Source organism: Leuresthes tenuis, unplaced genomic scaffold (assembly GCF_036924035.1).
Source record: "Leuresthes tenuis unplaced genomic scaffold, fLeuTen1.0.hap1 SCAF_10, whole genome shotgun sequence".
NCBI classification, from domain to species: domain Eukaryota; kingdom Metazoa; phylum Chordata; class Actinopteri; order Atheriniformes; family Atherinopsidae; genus Leuresthes; species Leuresthes tenuis.
The window spans coordinates 13,478,010-13,492,011 of NW_027325364.1; the positions used below are offsets into that span (position 1 = coordinate 13,478,010).

The 14,002-nt window shown below is 41.6% G+C and overlaps 1 protein-coding gene across 2 annotated transcripts; it reads right to left on the reverse strand.

The window, feature by feature from the left end:
- Nucleotides 1-2,599: 2,599 nt before the first annotated feature.
- Nucleotides 2,600-13,118, reverse strand: fam189b (family with sequence similarity 189 member B). Of its 2 annotated transcripts, none has more exons than XM_072394210.1 (15): nucleotides 12,924-13,118; nucleotides 11,597-12,581; nucleotides 11,462-11,518; nucleotides 10,913-11,020; nucleotides 10,659-10,775; nucleotides 10,421-10,528; nucleotides 10,109-10,269; nucleotides 9,890-9,989; nucleotides 8,551-8,623; nucleotides 7,377-7,665; nucleotides 6,901-7,250; nucleotides 6,770-6,811; nucleotides 5,564-5,739; nucleotides 4,584-4,730; nucleotides 2,600-4,485 (listed from the first exon to the last, which is right to left on the reverse strand). In XM_072394210.1, exons 2-15 carry the CDS (start codon nucleotides 11,828-11,830, stop codon nucleotides 4,231-4,233), a joined length of 2,217 nt encoding a protein of 738 aa, XP_072250311.1. In that variant the 5' UTR covers nucleotides 11,831-12,581; nucleotides 12,924-13,118; the 3' UTR covers nucleotides 2,600-4,230. The 2 variants fall into 2 exon arrangements, with proteins under 2 accessions (XP_072250311.1, XP_072250310.1); XM_072394209.1 differs by having other exon boundaries at nucleotides 12,773-13,118.
- Nucleotides 13,119-14,002: the final 884 nt, after the last annotated feature.

The window sequence follows — 14,002 nt, forward strand, 5'->3', positions numbered from 1 at the left end:
CGTTATTTGTCTTGTCAGGTTTTGCCTCATGTTTTTTCACAGCCATAGTCAAGTTTTGTTTGTTTGTTTCTCCACAGTTTAGATTTATTGTTTTCTGGCTCAGCCGTGCTTTGTGTTGTTTTTTGTTTAAATAAATCAAGTTTTCCTTTAAATATCTGCATCCGGGTCCTACCTCCACGAAACGCCACACCACAGCTAACCAGTTCTGACAGCAAATAAATACAATCTCATATGTTTGCGTCAAGACAGAATACTTATGTGAGATGCTACAACTGACTAATAAAGGCAAGGAAAAGAAGGTGACGACACTCGAGACAGACATATAAAGCAGATTTTGACATCCGTGTGAGATTCGTGTGTCGGTGTGTTCCACTTCAACTCGGTTGTCAGAATTCTTCAGTTCTCAGTTGGAAAAATGAGCTGGAATGGTTCAACATGGAATGTCTAATTTAACTTCCGGGATTCCATTTGCCTCTGAAGTCAGCCTCATAGCTGGAAATTAAGTTACACCACACATGTTGATTTTGTTCCAGGTGTATGCTGGAAACCCAATGGGATTAACTCACTGACCAGGGTAGCTATCATTAACCCTACAGCTGCATTTTGCCCATAGAAAACACTGTATCAATATGTTCACTGATAGAGGGTGGACAGTTGTATGCGCGATTAATTTAATGAGTCACAAACTTGTCAAAGAACGATGGTGAGGTAGGACCCAGATGCAGTTCTTTCAAATAATCAAAAAAAGGTTCATTCCACAAAACACAAATACGGGGAGCAAGGCAAAAACAGAGGGTGCGGCAGAGCCGGATTCAAAAATACCAGACGTTAACAAAAACAAGACTATGGATAAATAACATGACTATGGAAACGAGACTATGAGACAAGACCTAACCAGACTTAACTGTGGCATGAAGACTAGTGAGAGTGAGGATTCTGCAATGAACATGAGTTAACCAGGAAACTAAATACTGAGGAGGGTGATTAGTGAGTGCGTGCAACTGAGTGCAGCTGAGGACAATGAAACAGGTGACATGAGTGAGACTAAGTAACAGGGGGAAAAACATGACCAAAAACATGAAAAGACCTGAAACAAGATTTAACAAAACATAAACTGTGACAAAACTGACAGAAGAGCTAATGAAGACTTTATAAATGTAACTATCACCACTTTTTCTTGCGGCAGCCATGCTGGATTTTGATGTTGGGTCCGGTCTCTCGAGGTTACTAATAGAACAGAGGGATTTCATACTTACCCACCCACCGCCCTTTCTTTAATAACTTTGACTCGCGTCAAATATGCAACAATGAACACATAAGAAAAAACACGTATATATATATACACACACATTGATAAGTGTTTGTGAACTTGATATCGACACACTTGATTAAATAACCAATCACAACACAGTAAAACCTCTTTCTGACTGATCCACCCTTGAGAGATATGAATGCCATTTTAATCGATACTAAATAAATAAACATTGAAACAAATAGATGTGAGTGAAATAAATCGATAAGCCTATGGAAATAAATCCTTAATCAAAAAGATTACATTGATATAAACATATGTAAATATAGAACTAATATAGAAGAATTAAAATATAAATAAATATGCATTTATTAGGGGCAAGTTTTATCTATTTTGTTGCTCTCCCATTTTCTGATGTCACATTTATTTCCCAACTAGCTTTATTTCTCTTTCTTACATTCAAATGAGGGAATAGTTGAATGTATCTTGTTGGAACAATCAACTGGACTAATTCATTTTGAGGTCTCTGGTACTACAACCTTGCCGGTCTGACTCAGCCTAACACACCTGCTCACACAATGTGTGTGGGTGTGAGAGGGGTGTGATGGAGGTGTGATTAACTGGAGCTGGGAAATAAACGTGTCACAAGAAAATGAGAGTCCCCTGAAATAGATGCTGTGGCACAGGTAATGTGAAAATCGAATACAAAAGAAAGTCGAGATAATGCATCCGTGACTTGTTTTTCTCATGTATTAGTTTACCCAGTTTTACTTTTGGCCATGAAGTAACATTACTCGTAGCATTACATTATTTTTTAGATTTTGTTTTCAATAATCAAACACTCGCAGTCATGTTGCTGAACTGACAGCGTTGCAGAAACGACTTTTATCATTTGACACAAATGCCCTCATGTTTATTATATATGCTTAAATTCTGTATTTGCAGCATCCAGTCTGTTAACTAATGTCGCTTTAGCATAACAAATAAAAATGTTTTCTTTTCATATTCTACACGTCTTTACATACCATGATGACACTGTCCTCCTATTTCACACTATCTCTCTCCCGTTTCTTCGTCTTGTTGCCAAGCTTCCGTGGACGTCTCCGCAAAGCAGCGCTTAGTCTTGTTTTGTTAAAAAGAAACTGACTTAAATATCCCTGAAACTTGCACATTTGACTTTGAATCATTGGTCCCTTATCGCAACTCAAAAGCTCCTCCATGGCTTAACCAATGGGATTTGAGAGGAGGTGGGGTTTAAATGGAAAAGTACAGAGAAAAGAAAGAATTGTATTACATTTCAGAATGTAATATGCACACAACAGGAACATTTGTATTATTTATGTCCATCATTTATTTCATATCTGGAATAAGTGTCATATTTATAATACATTTATTATTCAGGTTTCAAGGCTCTATCCAGTTAATCCTGCATTACAGATATAATTTCTTCAAATAAATAACGTTTTATGCAAGACAGGAGGTAGAAACACAGCTCAGTGCCTTTCATAAGGGAGTGTTCGAGTGTGCCTAAATGTATTTGCATTCTAAGTGTAGATGTGTGTAAAATTAGTTACATACATGTGTGTGTACTCAAAATGTGCCTTTACTGATATGGAGTCAGTATCACCAGTTAGTGAGTACACCAAAAAGTACTTTCCGAAAGAAAAAGAAAGAAAAAAAATCTAATCTGATACAAACATGTTTATACACTTCAAAACAGCATCCAGAACTGCCAGACGAATCACGTGAACACTGTCACAAGAGCCTCTGGAAGACTTTTTTTTGTCATTTAATCATCCTCCATTGCAAGTCCAAAAGGACATGTGCTTACACACAGCGTGAAGCCCGACCACATCATGAATTTGTCTCCATTCTCCTGACTCATCAGAGTCAGAGAGCAGTTTAAACTTATCACACGCATCGGGCTGTTTGAGCCAAAATCTCAGATATCCCTTCACAAACGAGGATACTTTGTCTCTGACCTTGGCTTTCAGCTATCTATTAAATCAAATACAATTGAAGTGGCTACTATCGTACGTCTTGGGTGCAAGAGAAAAAGAAAAGAAAGAGGCAAACATGCAGATAAAGACATTCTGAGCACTTGTTACTTAGTTACACAGATAGGATCGGATGCATGAGGTTCCTGCTGTATCACAGCTGTAGCAAAACATGCACACAGGCAAATGAAACCACCGCATCCAGGGGCCACCCACAGAGAACGCATTTCAAAAGCTGAACATGTTGTCTGTGTTAGACATGCTGAATGCCTTGTTTTGCGAAGGCTGTTGTGTTGGTGAAAAATAAAGTAGGACTCTGCATAGAAAAAGAAAAATGCAACTCATCGAGGGTTCTTCATGTGACAGCATTTGTCCTCTTGTGCAGCCTCAGCAGTTTATCTTACAATGTACTCAGCTGACTATAGGTTCATTGATAAATCATTTTTCTCAAATGGAAGACAAAATGAGGGTTTCCATGATTCGTTTCACCTGAGCGGTCAGTGCACAAAAGGGCCAAGACCACTGCTATCCATAATTTTATAATAAACTTACGTAAGCGGCTGTTAAATGAGTGCCAGCTGAGTTCTGTCTCCAGTCTTGAGATTTTTTTTTTCCAGGTGATCACTGAGAGGAGGGAGGTCAAGAAAAATGATGCTTGTGGTTTGTTTCTTGAACAATCGTGGGTGTGTTCTGATTGAAGAGAGACCAAGCTTGTCAGAAATAAGCATCTTGTGGCCATTGCACTGTGTGTTGGTGGAATAAGAGGGAGCCTAGGCTGATTTTCAGTTGATGACGAGCACCACTAAATAAGACCATTTGCACAAGTTGGTTTCAGAAAATGGAGGTGACAAACAAAAAAAGTAGGGAAGGCTTTTAAAATCTCAGTACTGGATGTGTTCAGTTCGAGTTTTCACCTCAACTCTGCCATCTTGTGTGCCTCCTCCTCTCTTTGTCGGTCCCTCCTTCACCCTCCTATCCTTCTCACAGCGCAGACTCTGAATAGAGAGTCCCTGATGACCCGTGCGGTGGATGAGGCGTTACTAATCGACATAATGATGCTGAGGAGGAGAAGCTCAAATCTCCACAGCTGCGCAGGTGGATCCCCTCTGGTGCCCGGTTATCGTGATGCCGGTTGTGTCGACTGTCACTATGGGAATGGTGATGTCCACGGTGATGGGGACGATGGGAGTGATGGGTGGTGTGACCTCGGTTGGTGCTCCACGGGGTCCGCAACATCTGAAGATAATTCAAACAAACCACGGATTAGACAAAGACAGCGATACTGAATGTAGTGAGCTGGAGAGACAGAGATGAGTCAGAGGTTGCGGCCATACTTGTTCCAAGGGCAGGTGGTTGGTGGCAGCACCTTCAGCTACACTTCTCCTTTTAGACCCCTGCCCTGTGCTCCCAGCATGCTCGGAGGAGGGTGCCAGATTACGTTTGGAGCGCTGCAGGAAGCGAGCCACCAGAACTCTAGTAACCTGTAGAGAACAAAAAGAGATTGCTGAATGAGGAAATGAAGCATAACAGCTTGAGACTCACAGTCAAATGAATAAGAAAGGATTCAGAAAGTAAAATTTATGTAGCACGACATAATAAATAATATTAAACACACAACACATGATATATTATTATGATATATTACTCAGTGACATTATTCATTTATCAAACATAAAGCCAGAATGCAGAAGTGAAAAACTAAGTACACCCCATTATTCAGTAGGTTGTTGAACCACCTGAGCAGCTATAATTTAAAGCATTCGTTTATGATGTTATCAGTGTGTCACATTGTTGTGAAGGAATTTTGGTCCACTTTTCTTTACAATATTGCTTCATTTTAATCATTCATTTATGCGCAGCTCTCTTAAGGACCCATCACAGCATTTCAGTCAGGTTGAGGTCAGAACTTGCTGCTGTGTTTGGAATCATTGTCCAATTCCATGTCCCAATTTCAGCCAAGCTTTAGCTGTCAGACAGATGGCCTCACATTTGACTCCAGAATATTTTGGGATACATAATAGTTCACGGTAAACATGGTGACTGCAAGGTAGGTCCTGTGGCTGCAAAACAAGTCCACACTTGCTGATGACCATGAATCACGTGCATTTTATTAGAAGCACCTAGCTACTATTTAGCCTTTTAATACCAATAGAAGCAGTAAGGTTGTGCAGTATTCACTGAATTTAAGACCTTTTGAGATGTCTTTTTTCTTTAATTCTGATACGTAAAACATTGAAAACTTGACAGAGGGTGTACTTTCTTTATTCCTTGTCTTTATTCCTCCGCTAGCTATCATCAACGATACCTGACTTACTTTGAGATCCCCAAGGGAGCGGTGGCAGTCTTTAGGTAAACGTAGTGGTGACGTGGGTGCAGGTTTTGAGGGGACCTGCACCCCTGTGGCTGCTGACTTCACTGGGCCTTTACTGGGAAGAGCTTCAGCAGGAGGCAAAGAAATGCGGGGCAACAAATACGCCTCGGAGGACGGACCTTTGAATCAGAAAACAAAGCAATAGTTGTGCCACATGCTTATTTAGAGCTGCAATGGATTATAGTAAGAATGGGAGTAGTTTACTTTTTAAAAATTCTTATCATAAGATACATATACATCAGTCACGTGAGACTAGGAAACAGGGACTCACAGAGTACAATAAAGACTTACTGCTACCATTAAAATGTGGTTCTACTATAGTAATGGCAAAATAGATTCAAAAGTGGGCCCAAATGCAGCTGTGTTACAGTATACTTGCATATATGGCCTTTCACCAGCCTAAAGAGATGAATCATAAATCAACAATACTGACCAGACATCATAAAAGAGGAAAAAAAAATGTTTTTCCTATAGAGCTTCATGTGAAGGGGTTAAAGGTGGTAGTTAAAAAGAATTCTAATCATAATAACTAAGTTCCTGATATTAAAATTGAACTGAATACACAAATACTTGTCTGCGTAAAGCCGACAGCAGAAAATGAACAAGATTCCAAAAAGTGTTATCATGATGTGCAATATTCAATTCCATCTCTAGCTCATGCATCATACTGCTTGGGAAGTATCAGACATGCAGAAATATCTGCCACGGTCATTAGATTTCAGTGTTGCAGTAATAATCAATGTTAAAACTTTCGAAGGCCTAATGTGTCACAATAGATGACTGACCACGACATTGCACAATACAAAAGCCCTTATTTTTTTTCTTGCAGAGCATTAGGACTTTAGGACACAATTTTGTTATTCAAGCTTTTTGATCGGACAGGAATTGCAACATTCATGAATCTGGATGTATCATTTAAAGCTAATCTAGAAATACAGCTGGTGAGGCATGTCATTGATTCCACAATGAGATATTTTTTATCCTATTTTTTTATTTAGGAATTTTTTTACCCTCTTTTAACCAGACAACCTATAGCAAAAAGAGAAATAAATAAGGAACAGGTGAGTCAGATTTAAATCAAGAATATTTTCCTCTTTGGACACTCAGACTCCTGAATATTACATCCATAAGACCTTTACATGCTCTTACCTGTGTCTGTAGATGCTTTGCTGCCTCCAGAGCCAAAGTCAACTGGAGGATTTTACATAAAAGAGCAGGTTATGGTCATTGTTATGGTCAAACTGTTGTAAGAGACAACAGTATTCAAGAGTCAGACTCACCTGTGTCTGTTGATGAGCTGAGGCCCGGCTCACTGTGTGACCTCACAAAGCGTAAGAAGCCTTCACTGCGTCTCCTCACATTGTCTCCATCTTTTTCACTCCTCCCAGCCCTTCGTCTAAGGTAGAGGGGCTGGTGCGGAAGAGGAGGTCCATTGCTGGGCTCACTGGCAGCTAAGAAGGATGAAGCAGGGGGAGCAAAGGATGACGCGACAGCTCCTTGGCTTAAGGGAGTGGAAGGGCGAACTTGAATCTCTGGGCTGGAGGATCGCTGTTGATTATAAGGACTCCCTATTGCTTCCAGCTGGGAACAGCTACTAGCTAGCATAGCCTGGCGACGCAGTACTGGAGACCTTGCCAACAGAACAGGACAACAGAAGATAATATTTCTGTCCACAGTTGTACAATTACTTAAAATTTTACATTATACATATAACAAGGTTGACTAAGTATAATAACTACAGAACTACCTAACTCACCTGTATGTGGTGGTGGCTGTGCTTGGCGAGGAGCAGGAGTTGGACCTCTCTCCTCTGATGAATCTCTTGGCTCTCGGCCCTCCAGCCAGGGGACTCTCCGGTGTTAGAGACAGTGGACCACGGAAGCTGATGTATTCTCCTGCATCTCCCCCTTCACTAGAGGTCCTGTTGCCCCTCTCCCCCCGGTTCCTCAGCCCAACTTCCATCAGACAGGAGTCCTCAGAGGGGGAGGAATCATCAGGGATGTCCACAATTTCTGACATTAACAGAGATCCACTGTCCATGGACACTAATAAAGAAATGTATTCCGATATTATAAAGGGAAACCTTTAATGTTCAATTTATACTTTTAATACTGTTTACTGAAAGTTAACATTTTTAACATGTTTTCACAGTTTAAAGTATTATTCTCTAGCATGTTCTGTGACTCAAAAAACACTTTTAAATCCATATGTCATTACAGTTGAAAGTCTGCCCAAATTCCCATATTTAATTTCTGCACATTTTGTGGATTTCGTAACATCAGTAGTTTCCATCAAATGTTACTTAAATCAGCAAAGAACCACTTTTTTTAATGATTATATTGATTAACAGTAATTGATTGCTTTGTTTTACCTGATTAATTTTTTATTTCAGTTCAGTTTAATTTATATAGCAATTCCTTACAATTACACCGCCAGTTATCCTTATTCTGCCGTAAGTAACACATTCACTTTAGTATGAACTTGTTTTCAAATTCAGGCTGAAGCTTTTTTTCTTCTACTTATTTTGACTTCCCTTACTGTACTGTCCTATACTACTTCAATAGACATTACTTGAAAAACGGTTAAGATTTGAAAAACATCTAGGTTCAAATACACAATGAAATAAATTTTACTGTGAAAAGCTTTTCCAATATTTTTCATGTCGCCATGGTGGCATGCTCGTTCGCTGTTATGCAACTTGTCAAACCCCACACATACAAAAGCGACACCTTTTGGGGTACCTGCATTCAAATCCAACACAGCGGTAACCCACTCTAGTGTTTGTGTGAGATTATGTTATTGGGGTGGGAGTGTGGAGTGGGAGAGGGGGACTTCAGTTTTATTTAAATTTGCAAGCTGCTCTAGTAGATATTGCTACATGCTACTCGTTAATCATAACATGACAAATACAAGAGAATCTGAGTTTGCACCTTCTCCACTGAAGGCTGTAGAAGTTCCTCTCTCTCCAGACAGCTCATTGCCATGGGAGTCAAACACTGTTGCCTTGACAGTCAGAAGACAATAAACGAGGAAGAGCATGTTCAAAGAGTGCATTACATATAACACAGTGATTGCACAGTGACACAAAAGTTTGGGCATCTCTTGTCAAAGTTTCTGTCACTGTGAATGTTTTCAACATTTTAGGCAAGATTAATGATTTAATTTTCTTTTGTACAAAAAGAAGTCAAAATAGATAAGAGAATCTTGCAAAGGTTTGATAACCCTCAGAAATGTATGTGCTCAAGTAACTTATCATGTTTTAAAACCTTATTCAGCTAGTTAGTCGTATGGCTTGTTCTTAATCATTGTTATCAAAAGCAAGGTGAAGCAGAAGCTTCATGCATATTCTCAATTCTCAAGGCATTTCTCAAAAATCACCCTCCGTGGACCTCTCAAAGCAGCTGCCTGGCACTCTAAAAAATAAAGACCACAAAGCAAAAAAAGGCTATATGAGGATAGCTAAGCATTTTCAGTTAGATATTACCACAAAATGTGATGTAATCAAGAAATGCCCTTCAGTGGGAACAGAGGTAATTAAGTTGAGGACTGAAAGACCAAGACATTTTTTTCCAAAGAACACTTCTTAGGATTACAAAGTCAGATTAAAACATCTGTTTGTTTGACAAAAGGTCTGACTCTGGTCTGCTTCACTGTTATACTGTGCAGCAATACTGCATATTTGTCATAGTCTGCACTGATTGTAGCCTCTCTTCTCTCCCAGTGACTCTAACCCTGTCCTCTGTACCCACACCTTGAATGTCAGACACAAATTGCCACAATCACTGTTTGAATAAACTTTTGTTTTCGCTGTGTCTCGCCTAAGAGTCCGTTCAATCTTGGCTGCACAAGCTGTGACAGTATCAAAAATCAATCATCTCTAACTTTATGCCTTTTGGGAATCAGGTCATCTTTTGCACAGGTAGCCACGAACCGGCTGCTACAGTGGTCGCCTTCCAACTGGAAGAGCGCTTGTTTCATCCCCAGTGTCCACATGTGTTGCTAATCCCACATTGCGATATGTTAATTGTACAGAAGAAACTCTGCATGCTGTACATAGAGTGCAAACATATAATGAGAAGCTCTGTTTGAGTATTTGGGTGAATGAGAAACATATATAAAGTGCTTTGCAGAACCTATAAATGGTCAAAAACGATGCTATATAAGTGTGAAAAATTTACTATTTTTACTCACCTAAATATTCACAGTAAGAGAAATTCTAACCGGGGTGCCCAGAGGTATGCATGCCGCCGTATATACATTCATACTAACCTGGCTGCAGGCTCGTTGTCCCATCACAGCTTCATATGGAGGGGGGCAGTCAGTGGGGTATAGAGGAACAGGACTCTCCATGGAGCCATTATAAGTGATGCTAGATGTTGATACACACAGTAGTTACTCTTTGACTGCAGTAGTCTATCAGTTTAGGTGCATGCCTACTACACGCTGTGCACAAGTGATAACTATAAGAATCAAGAGTCTTTTTGGTACCTTTGGGCATCTGTCTCGGAGCTACAGGTGTACTCAGGAGGATAGTAAGGGGGTGGAGGGATGGGTGGAACAAACTCTTCAAAGTCCATGATGTTGGTCAGGAAGGCATCCTGGGGAGTGGTGCATTCTGGGTTGACAGACCGAGACCGATGTGGTGCCAACTAGTTGGGAACAGTAGGACATGCATGAAGATCACAGAGCAAATAAGGTGGTATAAAGGCTTAAAACATATTTCCTTATTACTCAATGCAGGATAGCAGCTGATCTGTAAAAGTAAGCCACTAAAATGTAAAGTACTATGTCTGAGCTCACCAGGTGCACAAGGTCCAGGGAGAATATGTGGATACTGCAAGTCACAGTAGACAGTGTACAAATGATGGTGGAGAGTATACTGAGACCACAAGCACTGAACAAAAGGTCCTGCAGAGAACATTGTATTCATAAAACTCTCAATCCCACATCATTTTTTTTGGCATGTTAATTGTTAGACGATGCAAGTTCTCATATTCAAATTGGATTTCCAAAATAAGACAACACATATTCTACCTACCTTCAGCTGATGTCTGGCTGAGTGGCAGTCATCATACCAGTATAGAACCAGGGTATCCTCCCCTACTGCGGAGCAGGCTTGAGCATGTTCACAACACAAACACAGACCATCCTCCACCTAAACAGAATACCATACACAGCAAATGAGGCACCAATCTGCATATTCAAACATATTCCAAACTATTCTTGGCGCGTTCAATGTGCATCTGGCTAGAAGGGCATTTCAGCACAATGCAAAAGACAATACTTGTGTACCTTGCAGGTGAGCATAGACTTGACCATCTGTGCATTCTGGCAGGAAAGCATTGAGCCAGCCAGGCTGAGAATCACACACACTGCAGACAGCAGCATGAACAGTGAGACCTGTGGAGGGACATGGGGATGATATCTGATTTAAAGCTGAGTATAGAAACTATTTGCAACCAAGTAACACAGTGCAGAGGAAGATTTTATTGTTTAGATAACCAGAAAACAGACAATAATCACCAAAACTGCCTAGACTCTTCCAGATCCCAACCTAAGTTCTGAATTTTGATCATTTGACTTAATTCACAAGTTAATCTGCACAGAAAGCATATAATATTTGTAGAATATCATACATTTTATTTGGTAAAGATATACATACATTTTCCAAATGACACTTTCACATGACATCCCACATCAGAGTCGTATGAGATTAGTTAGTAATGTTGTAATGTTGCACTTTCACTTATGGGGACTATTCAGTTGCTATCATTGTTTACATTCAAACCTTAATTTTCAAGCCGATGAATGAAAAGTCCTTTAATGCAATAATACACATACCACCAATGTCAGAGGTCTCCTCCAAGAAATGATTCCAACTATCCCTGATGCCACCACCTGGAAACACCCAACACATACTCCATAACATCTCTTGTTTTATCAAAGCTGCATGTCTTCTGACAGAGTCATACTTACAAAGAAGCCAGCCCAGAATGGACAGGACTGCCTCACACGGGCCGAGGAAGTGAAGGCCATGCTGGTGAAGGAGAAGGCCAGGACCATGGCTCCAAGACCCAGATGGCACAAACCCAGGTACAGAAGAAGCCGCGCCCCTCCGGGTCCCCGGCCCGACATGCCTCTGCGGCTGTCAGACCAACCGCGGGACCCAGAGGCTGAAGCCACGCTGCTGGAGTCTGAAGGTGAGGGCATGTTTGTCTTGTCTCTGTGTGTGTATGTTTGTGGAAAAGGAGGCTGGGAGATGCTTCACGCTTACTGTGAGTACATAAAACAAGTTGAGTGGGCAGAAGCACAGCAGAGCAGAGCAGCGAGAGGCATAAATGCTGGCATCAGAGCTCCACTCTGTCAAAATTATGCGCTCAACTCTCCACTGGCAGGTGCGATAGTTCCTGCGCAATGTCCCATGGTGCGCTCTACGATCCAGCCAGTGAGTCCAGGAACTTTGTCAGCAGAAAAGCTGAGAAATGAGAAGCCACTACACAGTCGCAGCCACCGTACTCACCTCATTTGACGTTTCAGCCATGATAAGATTGCTTTAGTCAATGCAGTGTCTTTCAACCCCTGCAGCTCACAGCCCACTGTAGCTCAGTACAGTTTGTGCCATTCTCCCGCTCAGTTCTATTGAAACACAAGCTCACAAATAGGGCAAGTTTTTAGTCTTTTGCATCTTCACATTATTGCTATACTCGTTTGCTTTTTGTAGCTTCCTCCTCTCCATTTGCTCCTTTCCAGCTCTCCGTCCTCTCGTCCGTGTGGCATTGCGGTAACCGGAGACCCGTGCAGGCCGCAAATTCTAAAGCATTCCCAAAGAGAGCAGATGACGATGGTCACTCGTCGTTTTCGCTGCGTGCAGAGGTGACGGTCAGCCCGTGCCTCCAGTTAGGGGGAATAATGCCCGAGCATGTGCGCGCCCCCTCCTGCGACCTTAAGTTCGGTCTTCATCCTGCCGCGGAACAGAAAACACAGCGTGAGGATCAAAGCTCCAAGATCACACGGTTGGTTTGGGTGGCCGAGACCAATCACCTCGACAAGAACAGGAAATAAATAAATAAATTCAATCGATTATCAAACTTCATCAAAAATAGAAGCCAGGTTGGAAAAGATATTTTCTTGCAGTGTTTTTTTCTTTCTAACCTTTGACAACTCCTCCTTAGGGCTTTTGCAGTGGTCCAGAAACACCTAGACCCCCTCCTCCTCCTCCGCTTCTTTCCTCCCTGCAGTCACGCGGGCATCCTGTTCAGCCCGTGTGTTTGTGTATGTGTGTGTGTGTATCCCGGGCATTTACCTCACTGCCTCCCACCGGGCTTCACATGGATTAACAACAAAGGCTATATTGCACACCAACACATCCAGGATAACGTACTTAGATCAATCCAAGTCCATCTTTCATTATTTCTCACGCGCCCCTCCCTCTAGTACCCTCGCGCCTTTCCCTCTGCTCTTTGGCAGAGCTCTGACACTGCGCGAGGAGTGTGTTTGCAAACCAAAACCTGGTCTGCGTGATGACAACGCACGCAGAACGTGCAGACAACTTGGAGATGCGGCAGATCGCGCGCACACAGTCATGATGCTGATGCTGGGAAGGAGGGGCCGTTGCCTAGCGACAGGCTCCGGCTCCCGCTGCTGCAGCAAAACGGTACCAACAGCAGTTTAACAGCAAGCGGCAGGGGTTCCTTGTTTCTTGAGTGTCCCATTGTCTCTCACATTGTTGTAGGGAAACTCTTCCTTGCAACATTACTTCAGTTAATTCAAATTTGTGGTCATTGATTTATGTAAAACTATTTAAGGCCGCACAACAGCATCTCAGTCAGGCTGAGGTCTGGACTTTGACTGAACCGTTGCAACACCTTGAGACTTTTCTTTTTCAGACATTCTGTTGTAGATTTTCTGCTCGGGATCCTTGTCCAGTTCGATTATTCAGTTCAAACCAAGCTTTAGCTGTTGTACATATGGACTCACATTTGATTTGATAATATTTTAGTAAACAGAGGAGTTCATGGTCGACTTAACCCAGGTCCTGAGCAGCTAAACAAGCCCAGATAAACACGCCTTCACTGTTGACAGTTGGTATGAGGTGTTTGTGCTGATATGGTGTGTTTGGTTTTCTCCAAACGTGCTGCTGTGCATTATGACCAAACATCTCCATTTTGGTCTCATCATGTGCAAAGTACATTGTTCCAGAAGTCTTGTGGTTAGGGTTAGGCAACTTTACAGACTTAGTGTGCTGACATGTTCTTTATAGAAAGAAGAGGCTTTCTCCTGCAACCCTTCCAAACAAGCCATACAAAATGAAGCATGTGGAGTCTGAAATGTAGTTTTTGGCACTTTCTCTGAGCATTGCACAGTCTGAGCTGGAGTGAGCTT